Source organism: Leuciscus leuciscus (genome assembly GCF_965113295.1).
Source record: "Leuciscus leuciscus genome assembly, chromosome: 18".
Classification (NCBI taxonomy): Eukaryota; Metazoa; Chordata; class Actinopteri; order Cypriniformes; family Leuciscidae; genus Leuciscus; species Leuciscus leuciscus.
This window is the reverse complement of record NC_138742.1, coordinates 4,140,545-4,162,645: the sequence shown is the minus strand read 5'-3', so window position 1 is coordinate 4,162,645 and position 22,101 is coordinate 4,140,545. Positions and strand designations below refer to the sequence as shown.

The following is a 22,101-nucleotide window of genomic DNA, read 5'->3' as shown; positions in this document are numbered from 1 at the left end:
TGACTTTTTCTGTTTTATCTAGTTACTAGAGAGTGAGTGCCTTTGTTCATGCAATCAAACTTGCTTTGCTGGTTTCTTCCAACGAAAAAAATAAATAAATAATTATCGAACGTTTTATCGAACGCATTTTTTATTGATATTGATTACGTGTCTATCGCGATACATATCGTTATCGTTTTATCGCCCAGCCCTAATGTACATGTTTGTATTTTTGAGAGAATAATGTTTATGCATGGTTATTGAAAAAACTAAAAACTAAAGTTTCTGAAATAAGGCCACAAAACACATACTAAATACGTGTCAATAAGACTTTTGACTAATTGATGTCTTTGCCTAGAGTTTTTTCTTCAAAATGATGTGAAAATCATCCTGCCCTTATCATTCACATAACACAATACATTGATTTAAATCTTGTAAAACACTTTTTGTTTGTAAAGGCAATATGCGCAAGGGGCGTCAACCATTCAACAGCATCATGCATATGTAGTGGTTCACACCTTAGGAGACAATGGGGCCCGCATACTTAATGAGCCATTCATTCAGGTGTGTCACCTATAGCCACAAGAAAGAATGCAAGAGCAATATATATACAGTATATATATATATATATATATATATATATATATATTCTACCAAATTGGTTCACAGTTGGAAGCATGTCAAATTTTTTTTTTTTTCACAAATTTTGCTTGCAAATTGTATAATATCCAAGGAAAACATGTCTATTAATTGTGCAGTTAATTCTCATACTGTATTTTCAGTTTTGGAATATGTATCCTCTCCCCAAATTTGTCAATAATAAAACACAATAAAAATTATTTAAAGAAAATGCTTATATTTACCTTTTAAAATTTGTTTACATCTACCTTGTAAATATATATTTTTTTATTAAAAAGGTTACAATTACAACAACAATTGAAGTGTAATCTTTCTTTGTAAAAACTAAAGTATACATTTTATCATACATATTTCAAACTTCGAATATAGCCTACATTGACAAAACATACTATATTTAACATATTAGCAAAAATTGGCAAACAAAAGCTTATTTGAGGTGGCAGATATTTTACAGTAAAAATGTGTAATCTATCCAAAACTAATCAACGAAATGTTGTCTTTCATATGTCTGTAACATAGGTCTTTCGTTTTTATTATAAGGAATATAAATGTTAATTTGCAGTTTAATACGTTGCTTATACAAATACATTTTATTTCAACATATTTCAATCGATTTTACTCAGTATAGCAAAATAGTTTGCTAAAAGCAGATAATTTATTCACACACAGAAACGCAATTCAAATTTAAACCGTCTTTTTGCGAGTTGTGGTAAACAGCGCATCTCTGCGTTCATTCATTCACACAGAAATGCGATTTACTTGAGAATGAAAAAAAAAACTTACTACATTATTCCATCCGTTGCTCCTCGAAATACCAGCACTTCTGAGGTAAGTTTTCCATTATTATTATTCCTCACAGCGCTGCGAGACAGTGTAGACAACTACACTTATCTGAATAAACTTGATGTGTTTTCTCGAGCTGATATGTGGGCGTTCACAGTTTGTATGGGATCGTCTCAGTCAAGCGCGCGCTTTCCGTGGGCGTGGCCGATTATAACGTAATGAGATGAGATGAGCTCGACTGGAATCGCTCTCTTTTAATACAGATTTCACAAGATGAGAATATTTGTTTTTTATATAAATTACTTCATTTAAAAGAAGAGAATTCAAGCTTCATGCCTGTGTGTCTGTATGCCTGTTTGACTGAGTATTCGCTCAGTTATTGTTCATTTTCGGACGCGTTTCAGAATGGACTTCACTGGCAGAGAGAAGGCAGAACTCGCTTCGTGTTTATTTTTCTTTATTTGGCAAAAAGCACAACACTTTGTTTTTATTGTGAGTATACACAAAAATAATACACATTTAACAGAATCGATTGATGTATGAAACTCCTATGGAAAATCAAAGTCAACAGAGTATTTATGAGTTTCTTTTACATTGATAAAAAAAAAGCGAGCTGGTATCGCCGGCGATACCGTAGACCTCAGGGGGTTAAACAGGCCTCCTCGGAGATGAGTCCCAACATTGTGGGAGTAGCTAGGTGCTTGGACCGAGTAGCTAGGTGCTTGGACCCAATAGCTATGTTTGGGTAGTATGGTTCCCAACAGTGTACCTTTGTAGCAGTATTGACTTGCTATCATCTAGCAGGCCCAACTAGGCCTCCCTGATAGGCGAGTCCCCAGATGGCTGGCCTTAACAGGCCGCCTTGGAACTATCACCTGGACTCCAGTTGCTATCAGGTAGTAGGCCCCTCAGGCCTCCCTGAAGGTGAATTCCCACTTAAGATGGTTATCAGGTAGTAGGCCTCACCAGGCCTCCCTGGAGGTCTCACATGCTGTGATTCTCAGGTGGTAGGCCTCACCGGGCCTCCCTGAATGTGAGCTCTCAGATATTGTGGCTATCAGTTAGTAGGCCTCACCAGGCCTCCCTGAAGGTGAGCCCCCACAGACGGTGGTTATCAGGTAGTAGGCCTCACCAGGCCTCCCTGTGAGTGGTTTCCTAGCGGTGCTGGGTTCAGGAAGCTAGTGGCCTCTTGCTATCCGTTCAGCTGGCCTTAGCAGGCAGCTGCTGAAGGCGAGCTTGCGCCCTGGCTCGACTAAAGTGTTCATTCTCTGCTACTGGGTTCCCTCCCAGAACCTCCTTTTCTACCTACAGCCTGGTTTGCCTACCAGGCGGACCATGTGCTCCCCTCACCGAGGGTCACTATGAGCATGTGGGCTCCTTAGTCTGGTCAGACGGTCGTAGGCCTCTCGTGAGGCCTCCCAGTTAGATCAGCTCTTAGGCCTTCACAGGCCTCCTCAGTGTTTTGAAACACAAACACTGGGTAGATCCGTGGATCGAGTAGAGAAACTCCCCTCGCTAGCAAGGGTTGGAAAGCACTATGCTGAGTCATACTCTCCGGGATATCCCGTCTCTGAGATCCGGGCCGAGTGTTTAGTGCCAGCTTCGCAGTCCCTTGGGTTGGATGCCTTACCTAAGGCAAGTGTCCAGAGGCTCTGTCTTCGGACAGACAGGAAGTGGACTGACGCCAGGTCAGGCCGTCCTGGTGGCATTTAGGGGTGAGTACGTTCCCCTGAATAGTGACTGGCTGGGGTTCCTTCGGTTTCCCTAGCCACATTCCCTGGAAGGGAATAATTGGAAGCTGTGGTTCCAGGCCCTGAGCAGGCCCAGGTAGGCCTTTCATTTAACCATGTTTATGGAGGTTTTCCTGCGAGGCTTAGCTTGGGCTATGACCGTAGGGAATGCTGTCACTGACAGCCCAGTGTGACCTGAGGGTGAGTGGTTCTAGCGTTTCATTTGAATTTGCTGGTTCTGACAGTTGTCATTGCCACCTGGCATGCACTCCCCTTAGCATGGCGGCGTGGGTATATCGTTCCCCAAAGCGTCATCGACGCAGTGACTCGTCCGTTTTGAAAGGGAACGTCTCAGGTTACGACTGTAACCTATGTTCCCTGAGAACAGGGAACGAGACACTGCGTCTCCTTGCCATGCCTCGGGGCCTGCCTACCAAACAGTCCCTTCAGACGATAAGGTGATTGTCATGTTTGCAAGGCGACCTTTTATACTTGCAGGTCGCACGTTAATCATTCACATTAATAATTCACGGGCTGTCGCCGGTCAATGTGATTGCCGTGATTTGATAGTGATTTCAGACACCTGTCACGCCTGAGGCGTTCCCCAAAGCGTCATCGACGCAGTGTCTCGTTCCCTGTTCTCAGGGAACATAGGTTACAGTCGTAACCTGAGACGTTTTTTTCTCATCTGTGTAACAATGTTTTAACAATGATATATTAATGAAGGGCTGCTATTTTGATTATCTGTAATTTACTTCTTGTTTTATTAAGAAAGGAACATGTTAATCCTCATCCTGACCACGTTCTCCTTCAATCAATGTACAAATTAAAGGCTATAAAACAAGTATAAATGTATCGATGTAGCCTTTGCTATACATTATATACAAAAGCATGTTTTTCATTACTGTTATAACTTGACAGAGTAGATCACAACTTTAGAGTAGATTGACTGCTATTTAACAGATTCAGTTCAGTAACTCTGAATTCAGTGAATCTGGATTAGTCTCTTATGGGGGCAATGACACTAATAATGATGTTTCTTGGTCTTGACAAGCAGTTATACTATATTATCTACTATATTTGATCATATAAACATGACAGGATTTACCTTAAACATGTAAAAACAAATACTTCTGTTTCTTTCTTTCTAGTTCCCGTACATTTCTTTTTGCTTTACATTTGCCACAATAGAATTGATTTTTGACAATTTCTGTGGTCATTTTTAGACATGATGGATGTGAAAGATGAAAGTGACAAACTGAGATAATAGTTTTTTAATAGTTAAGTGACAAATTGCTGATATTGTGGTAAAAACTGTCATTGTGAAGCCTTCTAATGCTCTCACTTCTCTTGAAGAATACGTACTAGATTTAATGATCATCTACATTGAATAATAATTCAGTATTTTCATTCACAATTAATGTAATTCAACAATAAAGATCCTCCATGTTTAAATTATATCCTGTCTGTCTGTTGTAATGTTTATGTGAGCAGATATTCATTGTTCTCCAATGTGAATTTGCATAATAATTATAAAGATGTTTAGATTATACTCAATATCAGTTATAGAATTGAACGCTTGTCTTTATTCAGATGATGCAGTTATTACAATATAAAACAAGATCATCAATATTTCACAAGTAATTCAATGTTTACAGCTGGAGAGGAGAGAGAGAAAATGGCTTCAGAGATTTCCTTACAAAATAACATGTTGAAACACAGTAAGTGTAGCATATTATGTACAATTTAACCATATATAATATTAAATCATATGTCAATTTCATAGTATATTTGAAAAGCAAAAGCAAAGTATAAATGAAAAAGAAAAGCAAAATCTTTGTGTTGATTAGAAATATATAGATTCATAATAAATTGGCCATTCAAATGGAGCCGTGATGAAATATATTTTTAAACAAATCACACAAAAATATATGTCTCACAAATATTTGATTATAGTTGATGTTTTGTCATTGATTGACTTTTAAAGGCCTGAATATACCGTTCATTTTGCACTTGTACACATTTTGACCCACAATCTAAAGAGAGAACTATTTATGGTTAATAAGTTGTTAACAAAGCATTATCTAACTCTCTATATATGAGAAAATTAAACAATAACACTTTGTTAATTACAGTGACAATGAATGAAGATCTCATTATTTGTATATAGTTTATTAATGTATTAACTACAGTTTATAAACTATTAATTAACTATAATAGTTTGAAAATGATTTCCAGTAAGTACTTTATTACTGTATTATTATAAAGTGTTCTGGTAAAATCTACTTGATTTATTTTGTTCGTTTCATCTGACAGGAGTGATGATCAGTGGGTTTGAGTTTTTACCTTTATCATTATTGCATGGGTTGAAATATGGATATAGTTTCTCAGTGAAAGTCTGACCAGTGAAAGAGTAGATATGAGATCTGGACTCCACGTCATAAAAAGAGACCAGACCCTCCTCATAATCCACAAATACACCAACTTTCTCTGGTTTCACTCTCAGAGATAAAGAGACAGGTGAATTTTCACAAGCATCATACTGATTCTCATTCCTCAGAATCACAGTCCAGACTCCATCCTCGGGACTCAGTTTGAACGCCTTCTTCCTGTTAACGGATTCTCTGATCACTCCTAAATCCCAATAAGTCTTTCCCTTCACCTGCACCTCATAGTAAAATCTCCCTGAACTGAATCCCTCATTTGCCAGAATACACAAAAACTTTTCAAATCTCTTTGGGTTTTCTGGGACGTCCTGCTCAGTGTCTCCTTCACTGACTTGTTTTCCATCATCAGACAGGATGAGATATGGATGAGCTGTATCAGGATCCAGAATCACATCCACTGAGAGAGATCAGTCATTATTAATCAACTTCAGAACAAACATTTTCAGATGTACAGAATATAATACAGATTATAAACAATGTATTGTGAGTGTATTGAAGAAAATGGTGTCAGTCACACTGTACCTGCAAACTTCTGCACAAACTTCAACCCTGTGGACACAGATGACAATATAATGATGAATTATTTATAGCAATAATTTTCAAATAAATTTCAGGTTAAAGGTATAGTGGAGGATTTTCCCAAATTTTAGAAAAGAACCACCCTCTCCACTTTTTGAAAAAATGCACATGCGCAACACTCTACCTGCTCCCGAGAGGGAACGCCTATTAAACGTGGCCACGAGAGAGCATGAGTAATCATAGCTTACATTAACTTTTACTAGCAGTGATTTTAAATGGATTTCTCCAAATAGCATGCCAAACTTTACCTGTCGAGTAGAAACTTCGCGACTGAGGCATCAGTGGGAAGCCCAACCTGTGCTTTTAGCACACGCCAGCGTGTGAAATATTCTCCCAAAAACACTGGTCTTGTTTCTTTCTTCAGAGGCCTTTCTCTTCTTGTCATACAATTCGTAGACACCTTTTCTCTTGCGACCCTCAGACATTTAGAAAAAACCCGGTGAGAACGGCGAGCTTCAATGAATGGCTGAAGCCGTAGCTCACCACACATATACACCTGAAAATGCGCATGCGCAGAAAGCGAAAACTAGCTAGGGACGAGCACGTACGACGGCCTTACGTAAACATATCACCAGAATGATTGACAATTAGGAGGACCAATAGTCTTGATGATCCACCCGGAAAAAGAAAATCCTCCACTATACCTTTAACAGTGAGTTTCACTCTACTGGCAGCATCAGTGGCATGAGAACATTTCACTAATAAAACCAAGAGATACATTTTCCTCATTTTTTAAGGAAACTTAAGCAGTTTTGAGGCTTGAATTGAGGAACCGATTAAGCTGATTCAATTAAGGAAAGAAGGCTACATATTTATTTTAAGAGAATTAGTTAAATTTTGCAGTTTAATTTAGAGACACCATTGTTAGTTCCCAGCATGCTTTGCACATGGCTGGAAATGGAGAGTAAATATTGAAATTAAGTGTTTTTTTGTGTGTTTTTGAGTGAAGGGAAATCTGTTAATGTTTAATGTTCAGTTATGTTTGACATGTGAAAGATTTTCTGTTATGTTGATGTTTTGATCATTTCCATTGAAGAGTAGAGCTTATGGATAGGTTATGAATAACGTCTCAGGTTACATATGTAACCCTGGTTCCCTGAGAGGGAACGAGACGCTGCGTTGAGACGCGGTGGGAACGCCCTGCGTGATTGCGTCGTGAAGCACGTGTATAATCAGTCCAATGGAAAGACGAGACGTCATAGGCGGGTAACGTCATCGACCAGGAAACTATAAAGCACCCCTGGAAACAGACCGCGACAGCTTCTGAAAAGCCGAAGCAAGTCGATCACAGGCATGCAGGGAGTATGGCAAGGCGACGCAGCGTCTCGTTCCCTCTCAGGGAACCAGGGTTACATACGTAACCTGAGACGTTCCCTTTCAAGGGAACTCGAGCTGCGTCAAGACACGGTGGGAACCCTATACCCACGACGCCATATGACAAATGCCTGTTCTGTATGAAGACCATGTGCACACTAGGAAACAAGCACCCTAGACCATGGAGTGGAGCCTAGGTCCAAGTCATAAAATCTAACAAATGTATGCGGTGAGGACCAGCCTGCCGCATTACAGATGTCATAGAGTGAAACTCCTGATAATAAAGCCTGGTAGAATGGGCCGGGACAGCCAAAGGTGAAGGCTGTCCGGCCGCTTCATAAGCAAGTGAGATAGCCTCAACTACTCACTTGCTCACTATCTGTTTAGATGCAGGGCAACCTATCTTAGGTAACCCGAAGCAGACAAATAATTGCTCTTATATATACGCCACAGGGCAGCTCTGTGGACATAAGCATCCAAAGCCCGGACAGGGCATAACAGATTACGTTTTTCCTGATCTGGAGGTGGAGGACAGAAGGCCTGCAGCACAAATGACCCGCAAATTTAGTAGGAACCTAGGAATACAACACGGCAAGGGGTGAAGAAAGACTATCACCATACCAGGTGCAAATCCAAGTACGTGCAGGCCTCAGCCTCATGTACCATGGAGAAGACAAAATAAGGATCTCTTCTCAGAGATAACCCAGCAAAGAAACATTCATTGCAGAAATCAAGTACTGTACCATAGGGCAGATAGCAAGATTCAGAAGGCATTCTCCGCACCAGGCAGAGATCAGTTTCCATTTCAATGCATATTCAGTCTTCTCATGGAGGGAGCTCTAGACTGGAGTATGGTCTCCACGACCTCAGTCGAGAGACCTGAATCTATGAGCTGGGCCCCCTCAGAGGCCGAGCCCACAGTATCCATAACTCCGGATGAGAGTAACTCTCGGGAGCAAAGATATTGGGAAATGCGTACAGGTGTAGCCTCAACCTCACCTAATACGTTGCACCCAGTTCAAGCAGAGCTGGATGCGTCAGGGAGAACCACATAGGGCAATGCGTTGTATAAAACGATGCAAAAGGTAGACTTGAGTTTTGACCGAAATTCTCCCAAAGGAGCTCCACCACCCCAGGGTGAAGTCTCCATTCCCCGGGCCTCAGCCCCTGCCTCAACAGGATATCTGCTCTGATATACGAGACCATCAGTGTGTTGTCCGGAAGGACAAGCACATGGTGACCTCTCGGGTCTGACAGGAAGTATTGAGATTCTCGGAATACCGCCATCACTTCTAGCCAATTATGTGCAAAAAGGAAGATGGTCCTGCCAAAGACCCTTCGCCGAGCGACCACTCATGATCACCCCCCACTTGTGAGGGAAGTATCCGTCGATAGCATTATGCGTCGACAAGAAGCCCCCAACACTGGGCCTGGGCGAGGAACCAAGGTTCTTCCACATGATCGAGGCACGTAGGCATAGCCGCGTGACCTTGATCATGCGAAAACGAATTTCCCCTCGGAGAAAACTTTGTCCTGAGCCACCACTGCAGGGGTCTCATGTACAGAAGGCCAAAAGTAATTACGTTGGATGCAGCTGCCATGAGACCCAACAGTCTGAAACTGTTCCACAGTGAGTGACTGGCCTAGTTTTACCCCATTTACGGCGAAGCCACAACCCCAACATCTTTAAATAAGACAGAACGACATCTCGATGCCGAACTGCCATCTGCTCAGATTGAGCTAGGATCAACCAATCGTCGATAAAGTATAATACGCGAATGCCCTGGAGTCTCAGAGGAGCCAGAGCTGCATCCACGCATATTGTAAAGGTGCGGGGTGATAAAACTAGGCAGAATGAAAGAACCCGATACTGGTATGTTTCGCCCCCGAAAGCAAACCTCAGGAACCTCCTGTGATGAGGATGAATAGATAAGTAAGCGTCCTTCAAGTCTATTGTGACAAACCAGTCCTCGGACTGAATCTGTGACACAATCATATTAGCGTAAGCATACTTTGAACTTGAGATTATGAAACCTGCTGTTTAATTGACGCAGGTCTAGAATAGGACGCAACCCCTCACCCTCTTTCGGAACAATGAAGTAACGGCTGTAAAACCCTGACTGTCTGCTGGGAGGAGGAACCCCTTCTATAGCTCCTTTTGCAGAAGTGTCAGTACTTCCTGCTCCATAACCAGAGCCTGCTCGGGGTCCACCACTTTGGGGAGGACCCCTAGAAATCTGGGCGGACGAGAACCGAACTGAATTCTGAAACCTTTTCTATAGTGTGCAGGACCCACTGAGAAATACATGGCAGTAGTTTCCACGCTCTCTCGAGACTGGCCTCTGGATTTGGTTGAACAGTCACTTTGGTGCCCTGAAGCGGCGAACCGGCAGGGAACAACCGAACTGACCGTTCTGCGCCCCTCCTCTGAGGATCGTATGGGGATGCTGACACCTCGGTGCCCTGAACGGAGAACCGGCAGGGAACAACCGAACTGGCAGCGCTGCGACCCTCCTCAGAGAGTCGCACCCCAGAGGGTGCCGAGGAGAAACGATTTCTCAAAACCGTCCCTGCCCCGGAGGAACCTTCAGAAGCCTGATAGCCTCAGCGTCAGGACTTCTTGTCTAAGTTTTAATAGAGATAACGACAGTCCTCAGATCTTGGCAGTAGTTTCCACGCTGCCAGAAATTCTACTAGGAGAACCAGTCTCTCGAGACTGGCCTCTGGATTTGGTTGAACAGTCACTTTGCTCTAACAAAGCTCTAACTAGCATTGTTCCTACGACCCTCCTCGGAGGATCGTTGGAAAAAGCAGGCACCTCGGCGCCCTGAAACGGCGAACCGGCAGGGAAACCGAACTGACTGCTCTACGACCCTCCTCGGAGGATCGTTTGGGGACGCTGACACCTCGGTGTCCTGAAACGGCGAACCGGCGAACCGGCAGGAAAAACCGAACTGGCAGCGTTGCAACCCTCCTCAGAGAGTCGCACCCGAGAGGGCGCAGAGGAGAAACGATTTCTCAAAACTGTCCCTCCCCGGTATAGTTTATCTGTTGCGCGACGCAATTCTCGAATAGCGTCAGTGCTGACATCCTCACATTAAATATGACAAGGACAGAATACACAGATCGCTTGCTGAAGGCACAGAAGCTGTCGCGGTCTGTTTCCAGGGGTGCTTTATAGTTTCCTGGTCGATGACGTCACCCGCCTATGACGTCTCGTCTTTCCATTGGACTGATTATACACGTGCTTCGCGACGCAATCACGCAGGGCGTTCCCACCGCGTCTCGACGCAGCTCGAGTTCCCTTGAAAGGGAACTGCATGTGTTAATAATATGTTGCTTTGTTCAATAAGCAATAGCTTTGCTAATGCCAGTGCAGTAACAAGTGTGTGTATTGTGCTGTGCTGAGCAGATACAGTCTTTTACTTGTACAACATAACTTAGTCAAGTCAAGTCACCTTCATTTATATAACTTTATATAAATTTATATATGGCTTTACAGTGATAACAGGGAAATAATGCAACAAAATTGGTTTCTAGAAGAAAATAGCGTCACAGTCCAGCTTAAGTAAATTCATTGAAGTTAATTTTTGTTGTAAAAAATTATTAATTTAGTTGATTTATAGATAAAGCCGCTCTGGAGAAAACAGTGATGTCATCGTCCAGCTCAATTCAGTTCTCATATAATGGTGTCAATGCAGGATATCAATAATATTGTTCAATTTTAAATGTCCCCAACTAAGCAAGCCAAAAGCCAAAGGCGAAAAGAAGAAAAAAACCTTGGGAGAAAAAATCCCTCAGGGTCATTTCCGTTCACTAAACCTTTAAGAGTCAACTAAAATAAAAATAAAAATAAAAAATAATACGAAAATATTAAATTCATTGTGTCATATATATTAAATAATTTAGGATATTTTACATGATTTAATCAGGTAGATTTCATTAAAGAAATCAAGCCTTAAAGGGGACATATCATGCTAAATGCACTTTTTTAGCCCTTAAATGCATTTTGTTGTATATTTGGAGTGTTTAGAAGTACAGAAAAGATGAAATTATTCTCTTCAGGTGCTTCGTTGATATCTTTATATTCTGTTTCGGTCATATTTTTCAACCGGTTCAGATTTTTCTGTTATCTATGACGTTTTTTGAACTATCACGTCACAGTATTTGCAGCGGAACTGCCAAATAAGGACATTGACTTCCGGCCCAACACTTCGAGCAATCCGCCATTATTATTTCTCGCTGCAATTTTGTAGTCCAAGCTAAAGGATGCAGAAGTTACGAGAGGGTAAGTTAAAATGTTCGGTTGTTGGATGTAGTAACCCACACGCTTCATTACACCGTCTAATTTAGATGAACTGCCGCGCTTGTGACAGGAGCATGTTTAACTGAAAGAACGAGCAGAGAGAGAGACCCGGTCGCGCGCGCGCTCACTCTCTCTCTTCAGAGCCAGGCGAAAGTGTAAACAAGACATCACCGTCTCCAAACTAGACGCTGTCTTGCTCTCTCTCCCTCGGACATATTAATCAAAATAAATCGACACGGTGGTAAAAGGTCGGAAGACCAAAGTTTCATGTGTAAATACAGTACACACCATTGCGATACATCCATATGAAGACGTTGTTCTGCAGGTTCGTCGTCTTCATTTTCATCTTGCTCCGGCTCTGGCTCGAACATGTAAGGCTGGCTGGACAAGTCTTCCGTTGTTGACATTTTGTTAATAACGTGTGTATAAAAGTTTCTGTGCGCTAGATAATCCTATCTCTGCTACCAGACTACAAAAATGGCCGAACGGGGTGGAGTTGAACCGACGAGTGTCACCGCTACAACCTGGAGAGGGGGCGGGGTATGAAGTGTCTCAATATTATTTAAAGAGACCGCACCAAAACGAGTTGCTTTCAGAAGCACATTAGAAAAGGGGTAAAAAAGGGGCCTGTGGAGCTATAATAATGAGGAATTCAGACCCAAGCATTGCAGTTCCGCTTTATATAGACTACAAATGTATGATTTATATGTAAAAAGGAACAATTTAAAAGCATGATATGTCTCCTTTAAAAACTACTCAAAAATATAATGTGTAATATTGTTATCATCATTTTTTTTAAATAGCATGTAACAATTTTTACAGTGATTTGTATTAGTGTTTGTTCATGAATAGTCACATCATATCACTCACATGTCTCTAAAGTAAGTTAAAGTAATACTGTAATAACTGGTTATAAAAGTTAAAGTTTGGATATAACTTTACATACTCTACGTTTAGTAAGTGATTTTATCACACCAGTCTAATGCTAACATGGCAAGTTTAAGTTATGTTATGGTTATATTATTCAAACAGTGTGATCTTTTGCAGACTGAGACAAAATAATTGTGGTGATCACCAACTTTTTATTCAACCCATAATATTCCTTGAAAAACATCATTTCAAAGTTAATAACAAAAAATCTATACACTGTATTTGATATTCACATACCAATTTGACTGAGTTTTTCATTCAGTGTCTCATCTAGAGTTTTCTTCAGTTCAGTCAGAGCTCTTTTCAGAGAGTTCACATTCACATCAGCGTCAATCCTGATCTCAGTCCAGTTCTTGGTGTGTGGACGAGTGTTCAGGGATGAGCTCATCTACAGCAGGAGAGAGAGAGAAGACTGGTAAATATGATCATTATTATTAAAGCAGTTAATTCAAAATGTTTTACACAGGAGCTTTCTAACACAGTTGAGGCAAAACCTCTGTATGGATATCGATGGATATCACCGTACTTTCCCTAGTTGATTGACTGCATGAAGAATTGCTTATATATTCTGTATTAAAACATTTCTGAAAAATTTTAATATGCAAATGAAGCATTGTCTAATTGAATATGCACTGATTTGATTAAATATCCAGAACAGAAATCTGAATATTGAATAAAGTCAGGTGCAACATTCTTGTCTGATTTTGTTGACATATTAGAGTTAAAGGTTTTTACTGAGGGGATTTTGGATTATTATTATTTTTACTCCATAAATCAGAAAATAACAGACTTTTCATCATGTTTTTAGGAATAAGATGTTGTATAAATCAGGTGAATGATATAGGCCTATTCAATTCAATTCAATTCAAATTTATTTGTATAGCGCTTTTCACAATACATATTGTTTCAAAGCAGCTTTACAGAAAGTGTATTTCAGAAATGTACATAGAAAAATACAGTTAGTTAATCATGTATTAATTTAGGGCATAACATATCGCCGGCGTCGAGTCGTCTCTGAGAGGCTGGATACAAACTGGAGCTGACGAACTCTATTTACCTCGGGACTAGCATCCCGAGATAACGACAGAAAAGCAGATGGGAAATAATTAGCGTAGCTGCTGTTCATAATATTAATGCATTCAATCTTATTCAACTGTAGTATAAAAGGTAAGTATTATGAGAATGCTTGGCTAAAGAGATGCGTCTTTAATCTAGTTTTAAACTGGGACAGCGAGTCTGAGACTCGAACAATATCAGGAAGGCCATTCCAGAGTAGGAGCTAAATGTGAAAACGCCCTCCCTCCTTTAGTGGTCTTAGATATCCTAGGAATGACCAGAAGCCTCGAATTTAGTGATCTTAAAGAGTGCGATGGATTGTAGGGCGATAGAAGTTCCGTTAAATACCCTGGAGCTAAACCATTTAGGGCTTTATATATAGGTCATTAGTAATACTTTGTAATTGATACGGAACTTAATAGGTAACCAGTGTAGAGATGATAGAATTGGTGTTATATGATCATATTTTCTTGACCTAGTAAGAACTCTAGCGGCGGCATTTTGGACTAACTGTAGCTTGTTTATTGAGGATGCAGGACAACCAGCTAATAAAGCATTACAGTAATCTAGTCTCGAGGTCATGAATGCATGAACTAACTTTTCTGCATCAGAAACAGATAGCATGTTACGTAGCTTAGCAATGTTTCTAAGGTGGAAAAAGGCTGTTCTTGTAACATATGAAATATGATTTTCGAAAGACAAGTTGCGATCTAGTATTACTCCCAGGTCTTTTACTGTAGTGGATAAAGTAACAGGACATCCTTCTAAATTAAAGTTGTATTGTAAGGCAGTTTTTTGGACCCATAAGTAATACCTCCGTTTTATCTGAATTTAATAGCAGAAAATTACACGTCATCCAGTATTTTATATCTTTAACACACTCTGTCAATTTAGATAATTTATTGTTTTCATCTGGTCGTGATGAAATATATAATTGAGTGTCATCAGCATAACAGTGGAAATTAATTCCATGTTTTCTTATAATATTACCAAGTGGCAGCATATATATTGAGAATAGCAGAGGGCCTAACGCAGATCCCTGCGGCACTCCATAGTTTACTGACGTTATCTTCGATTTTTCCCCATTTAAACAGACAAAATGGTAGCGGTCAGATAAGTACGATCTAAACCAGCTTAGTGCCTGTCCATGAACACCAGTGTAGTTTTGTAGTCGATCTAAGAGTATTTTGTGATCTATAGTGTCGAACGCAGCGCTAAGATCAAGTAAAACTAGTATTGAGATACAGCCTTGGTCAGAAGCTAAAAGTAAATCATTTGTAATTTTAACGAGCGCAGTTTCAGTGCTATGATGCGGTCTGAATCCTGACTGAAATATTTCATAGATATAATTTTCTTGCAAGAAAGAGCACAATTGAGCGGACACCACTTTTTCTAGTATTTTAGACATAAATGGAAGATTTGAAATGGGTCTATAATTTGCTAGGTTATTATGATCTAATTGCGGTTTCTTAATGAGAGTTTTATAACTGCCAACTTGAATATTCTTAGAACATGACCTAAAGATAAAGACGAGTTAATAATATTGAGAAGAGGCTCTTCCATTACAGGTAACACTTCTTTCAGTAGTTTAGTGGGTATTGGATCTAATAAACATGTTGTTGGTTTAGATGCAATGATAAGTTTATTTAGCTCTTCCTGTCCTATAGTTGTAAAGCGGTGTAGTTGTTCTTGAGGGGCGATAATTGAGGCTGAATCATAAGACACCATTAAAGATTGTACATTTACAATTGTGTTTCTGATGCTTTCTATTTTCTCAGTGAAGAAATTCATAAAATCATTACTACTAAACTAAACTGTAACGGAATATTTTGCTCAGGTGATGTCTGTCTATTTGTTAGTCTAGCCACGGTGTTAAATAAAAACCTTGGATTGTTTTGGTTGTTTTCTATTAGTTTGCGGAGGTGCTCAGCCCTGGCTGCTTTTAGGGCCTTTTTATAATGTGACATACTGTCTTTCCACGCGATTCTAAAGACCTCTAAATTAGTTTGTTTCCATTTCCGCTCTAAATTACGAGTTTCTCTCTTGATAACATGCGTAGCACTTTTGTACCGTGGTGCTTTAGTTTTCTCTCTAACCTTTTTTAATCTAATTGGTGCAACAATTTCTAATGTACTAGAGAAAATGGTGCTCATAGTGCTAGTCATTTCCTCTAGTTCATCTGTTTGTTTGGGTTCACTGAGCAGCTGAGATAGATCAGGTAAGCTATTTGAGAATATATGAACAAACCCCTCAGTAAAAACCTTTAGAATATAGACAGGAATAAAACTGTAAAGTTTGGTGTGTGTAAAGCTGGAGACGTGGAGATTTCTGACTGAGGGTTATTTTAGTTCACTGAAACTAAAACCACACACACTAAAAACACCCACAATCCCAAGACAGGAACATTTCTCATTTTCATGTAGTCTAACTGAAACTACAACTGAAATAAAAATTAATAAAAACTATAGACATTTAAAACATAAAAAAAATTATACAAATGTCACAAAAAAAAAACACAACTTGAATGAAAATGGAAAATACAAAAAATATTACATAAAATATTTAAATAAAATAACTGCTTAAGAGAAAAAACGTAATGACAGACAGCTGAATGTAATCAGTTACCAATGAGACTAACTAGGATGCAATTAAGACTAAACTGAACTCAGGGATTACATGACAGTGTTTTCAGCTAAAAAGTGTAAAAAAAAATTGTGTTTTGCCCATTCATTTACACGACAACAGCATTTTGGGTTCCTGAAAACGCAAACTTTTGAAAACGGGTTTCAAAGTACACGTTTTTAAAAACTGTCTCTGTGTAAACGATAAAAACGCAAATCTCTGAAGACGATGACGTCATGCACATGCGTATTACGTGTTCAGTCTCAGTATTAGTGTTAGCATTAGTAGTGTTAGTATTAGTATTAGTATTAGTATTAGCGTATTAGTGTTTCATCGCCATCTAATGGCCTGGCAGCAGAATACAGGGTCTTTAGTCGTTTTTGCGGATCCGTTTGAATGAGGATCGTTTTGACTGTGTCGAAGAAAACTCAAAGGAAAAACTTCTCCATTTTCAGCATATCGGTGTCGTGTAAACGTATCCTCAAGCACAAGAAACAAACACATCCGTATCCACACCCCTCAGAGTGAATATGTGGTTAAAGCTTCTTGTGTTGGAGATTTTCCTTTGCCTCATGTAAAAGTCTATATTGTTGTATCTCAGACAGAAACCAGGTTAAACCAGGTCAAAGAGTTGTAAGGATGGAAAAGTACCTAACAAGCCCAATGAGAAAGATGTGTATAGGTGGTTGATAAGATCAGTGGTTCTCAATTCCAGTCCTCGTGACCCACTGCTCTGCACATTTTGTATGTCTCCCTTATTTAACACACCTGAACCAGATCATCAGCTCATTAGGAGAGACTCCATGAACTGAACTGAGTGTGTCAGATAAGAGAGACATACAAAATGTGCAGAGCAGTGGGTCACGAGTAGCCTGACTACGTCAGACTTCGTACTTCCGCTCAATTTCATTTCGCTTCTGTACTCAGTCTGAGACAGCGTCATAGCTTTCTGTTTTCCTCCGGCCTGAAAACAGCCGGGCCAATCAACGAACAGAGGGCGGGCTGAGAGCCGTGACGTAGACGCTGATTGTACCGTGGATGCATAGATTTACTTCACATAATCTGCAAAAGTCGTTCACAGCCATGTTCACTCCGGTATTTCGCTCGATGGTTTTTGTTTTCGCATCATATGTGTGTTTACAGTGGAAGTTAGATGCGGCTGAGCATGCGCATAACACACACCATAACCAAACGTTATGTGATTGGCTTACGGGTAACCAATGATTTTAAACTTCAGTCAAGCGCCCCCCCTGCGAGAGAGAAAACACTTCTCTATTATGCCATTCCAGACTCTGTCTACGAAGCAAAGCGAAGTAGCAGAGTTTGGTATTACCAGGCTAGGTCACGAGGACTGGAATTGAGAACCACTGGATAAGATGGTACTGAAAAACATGTTAATTAAAAATGATGGATGGCACTAGGACACTACAGGTGCAGAGAATCATGTTACCTGAGATCTTTTTTAAAAATGGGTGTGGCCAAAGATTTGTCCACCAATAAAGAGATGTCTCTGGGAAAGATGATTCTAATGGTCACGAGATCTCGAGGCGGAACAAAAAAGAATAAGATAGCTGATTGGCTGCCTAGTGATAAGGAAAGGGTATAAAACCATTGCAAGTCAGATGTACAGATGGCCAGTTGGCATCTCACTTTGTTGCTTGTCAATAAAGTTAATTCTTCTGAGACCTGGAACTTCGACTCTGAGAAATTCTTTGAGACCCGATTTGAGGGCTTTGAATTTGCCACAACATTTTTACTCTTGTCCTTCCTTAACAATTTATCCCTTCCCTTCCCTTCACCCAATCTTCCCTTCACTTAGTTCAATGATTACATGAAAAATATAATGTTCTGTCAATGCAAGCGAATTGACAGTCATGTTAGGTATCATTTGAAATGTTTCAGTGTAATTGGTACAATGGTCTCATGTCCAGAGAAATAGACCAAAAGCTACAAGTTAGAGAGTTTAGAAATACTTTGCTTACTGTGGAGGGGGAGCCCTTTACCAGTGTATTTCATGCAAATTACCTTCTGTCCTCAAAAAGGTGTAAACTACCAAGTCTGGGATCTTTATTAATGCAAATTCCAATTGTTAGTTTGTGCCTCCATTTGGAGGATGTTTTGTCTTGTTCTGAGTATTTAAAGAAATGTTGCAAACGGCTCATAGTGATTCTGTAGTCTGATCAGCCCGTAATGCTGAAGGTCTTCCATACACTCAGCATTATGTATCTTTCAGATGTCAGGTGTGCATATTTTACTCTTTATTTCTGAACATTTTATGTTTTGTATTGATTATCTTCGAAATGACTATGTAATTGGCATTATAGATTTACCTGACTAATAAGAAATTGTTACATCTGATTTTATTCTGACCTACTTTGAAATGATTGAATCCACAAGATTATACTAGTTGTTATACTAGTTGGTTGTTACGGCTATTAAAGATGAATCCCGAAAAGTGTAAACATTTACATATTGGGAAAAAAAATGACACTGTAGCCAATTATGTAGTTGGGGATATAGTGGTTAATCCTGTACATGAGGAGAGGGACGTAGGTGTTGTGGTGGATGGTTCACTTGAATTCCACACACATATTTCTGAAAAAGTTAAAAAAGCAACATCTATGATTGCAATAATAAGAAGAACTTTTCAAAATTTAGGTAAGGATATATTTTTACCATTGTATAAATCCCTGGTAAGATCACATCTTGAATATGCAAGCTCAGTCTGGTGTCCATATAAATTAAAATATGTAGAAAAAAATGAAAGGGTCCAGAGAAGAGCTACTAAATTAATTCCAGGAATGAAAAATATGTTGTGTGAAGATAGATTGAGGAAATTAAGTTTACCAACTCTCAAATTTAGGAGATGTAATAATAATAATAATAATAATAATAATAATACATCACACTTGTATAGCGCTTTTCTGGACACTCAAAGACGCTTCAAATGGGGAATAAAACAAAACAAAACAAAAGGGGTTTTAAGGAAAAGCTAGTTTGAACAGGTGGGTTTTGAGTACTGATTTGAAGTTTGGTAGTGAGTCGGAGTTTCTAATGGATGTAGGGAGTGAGATCCAGAGGGTGGGGGCAGTGATAGCAAAGGCTCGATCCCCCAAGGTCCGGCGGTTAGTGCGGACGATTGGAGTAAGGCGGTTTGTGCCAGCTGAGCGGAGGTGGCGGGTGGGTTGGTGCTGTTCCAGGAGCTCAGTGAGGTTGGGCGGGGCCAGGTTATGGAGGGACTTGTAGGTGAGGAGGAGGAGCTTATATTGAATGCGATAATGAACAGGTAGCCAATGGAGCTGCTGGAGAACGGGGGTGATGTGTTCTCTTGACCGGGAGTGGGTGAGGAGGCGGGCAGTTGAGTTCTGGATGTATTGCAGTTTTTGTAGTTGATTGGTAGGAAGTCTGTAGAGAAGGCTATTGCAGTAGTCAAGTCTTGAAGTTATGAATGCATGAATGAGGATTTCAGCTGTTGACAGGGTAAGGGAGGGGCGAAAGCGGGAAATGTTGCGGAGGTGGAAGAAGGATAGTTTAGTGATATGGTTGATGTGTGTTCGGTATGAGAGGGCGGAGTCCATTATGATACCAAGGTTTCGGACAGAGAGGGAGGGGGTGACATTATGTCCGTCGATAAGGAGAGTAAAGTTCTGAATTGAAGAGAGGAGAGATTTTGGGCCGGTGATAAGGAGTTCTGTTTTATTGCTGTTGAGTTTAAGAAAGTTATTGTCCATCCAGGTTTTAATGTCGGAAATGCAATTGGTGATAGTGGAGAGGATAGCCGGGGTGATGGATTTGGTGGACATGTAGAGTTGGGTATCATCGGCGTAGCAGTGAAAATGGAGTCCATGGTGGCGGATGATCTGACCGAGGGGAAGCATGTAGATGGTGAAGAGGAGGGGCCCGAGCACGGAACCTTGGGGGACACCATGGGTGACAGGGGAGGTGTGGGAGTTGCAGTTGTTAACAGAGACAAAGTGGTGACGGTCAGAGAGGTAGGAGGTGAGCCAGAGAAGTGCTGTGCCAGAGATGCCAATAGATTTAAGACAATGGAGGAGGACGGTATGGTCTATTGTGTCAAATGCAGCGGAGAGGTCGAGGAAAAAGAGGGTGGATATGGAACCAGAGTCGGCAGCAATGAGGAGATCATTTGTGACTTTAAGAAGTGCTGTTTCTGTGCTGTGGTGTGGACAGAATCCGGATTGAAATGTTTCGAAGAGTTGAGAGGAGTGGAGATATTGGTGGAGTTGTGTGATGACGGCGCATTCCAGAATTTTTGAAAGTAACGGGAGATTGGAGATGGGTCTGAAGTTGTCCAGATTGTCAGGGTTGAGGCCAGGTTTTTTTAGGAGGGGTGTAATGGACGCAAGTTTTAACGGGGATGGAACAGATCCAGACGTAAGGGAAGTGTTGATGATGATGGTGATGAGAGGGATGAGGATTTGTTGACAGGTTTTGAAGAGGGGAGAAGGGATCGGGTCAAGCTGGCAGTTGGAGAATTTCATGGTTGAGAGGAGTTTGGAGGTGTCAGAGAGAGACAGAGGAGAGAAGGAGGAAAAGCTGTTGTGTGTGAGCGGAGTGAGTTGATATTCAGAAGGAGGAGAAGCGGAGGAAGTGGATGCTAGTGAACAGTGTATGGTATGGATTTTGGTATGGTAGGATGACAGGAAGTTATTGCATTTGTCTGTAGTAAATGTGGAGATTATATTGTCCTTGTGGAGAATAGTGTGCGGGGGTCGGAAGAATTTGAGTGGATGAGTTGTGAGTAGAAGTTGGACCGGGCAGTTTTGAGAGCAGAATTGTATGTGGTTATGGCGTGTTTGTAGGCTTGGGCATGGACAGTGAGACCGGATTTTTTATGGATCCTTTCAAGTTTAGTCGCTTGTGTGAATGTGAAGATCTGGGGTGTACCAAGGTGCAGAGGTGGAGAAGGAGACTGAGGCAGTTTTTAGGGGGGCTATTTGGTTGAGGCAGGTGGAGAGTGTGTGGTTGTAGAAGTTGACTAGATCAGAGGCAATCGGATCAGAGGGAAGCGAAGAAGTAGAGATGGCATGAGATATGGAGGAGGTGAGAGAGATGGGACTAATGGATTTCAGGTTTCGAAATGTAATTGTTCTTGTGTGTTTGACGGTAGGAGAGGGGGTAATGATATCCAAGGTGATGGCCAGATGATCAGAAATTGTGAGGTCGGTCAATGAAAGGTTATGTATGGTGAGGGAGGGTGTGAAACAGACCAGGTCCAGGATATGTCCATGATTATGTGTGGGTAAAGTGACATGCTGAGTGAGGTTGAGGCAGTTTAAAATGTCCAAAAAGTCAGATGTGAATTTTACTGCCGGAGAGTCGATATGAATGTTGAAGTCACCAATGAGGAGAACGGACGGAGAAATAGAGGACAGCTGAGTTACGAAGTCAGTGAAATCAGAAAGAAATGATGGGCAAGTTTTGGGAGGGCGGTAGATGACTGCAGCAGTGAGTGATTGGGAACCAGGAAGTCTGAAAGCCAAGTGTTCAAATGAGGATACAACCGGGATGGGGCGGATGGAGATATCGCTGCGGTGAATGACTGCGATGCCACCTCCTCGCCGGTCCAGACGGGGGTTGTCGATGAAGGAGTATCCAGGTGGGGTGGTCTGATTTAATGCAATGTAGTCCATGGGTTTGTGCCAGGTTTCAGTAAGACAGAGAAAATCCAGTTTATTGTCAATAATGAATTCAC

At 40.8% G+C, this 22,101-nt stretch overlaps 1 protein-coding gene across 2 annotated transcripts in view; it reads right to left on the bottom strand.

Moving 5' to 3' along the window:
• Positions 1 to 4,163: 4,163 nt before the first annotated feature.
• The window catches only part of LOC309480887 (E3 ubiquitin-protein ligase TRIM39-like), a 519,568-nt gene continuing 501,630 nt past the window's right edge, over positions 4,164 to 22,101 (bottom strand). For both annotated transcript variants that reach the window (XM_082145584.1, XM_082145585.1), the window contains 3 exons: positions 12,945 to 13,095; positions 6,101 to 6,127; positions 4,164 to 5,975 (listed from right to left, as the gene is read on the bottom strand). In XM_082145584.1, coding sequence (XP_082001710.1) covers positions 5,437 to 5,975; positions 6,101 to 6,127; positions 12,945 to 13,095 — 717 coding nt within the window. In that variant the 3' untranslated portion in view covers positions 4,164 to 5,436. The remainder of the gene's footprint in view (positions 5,976 to 6,100; positions 6,128 to 12,944; positions 13,096 to 22,101) is intronic.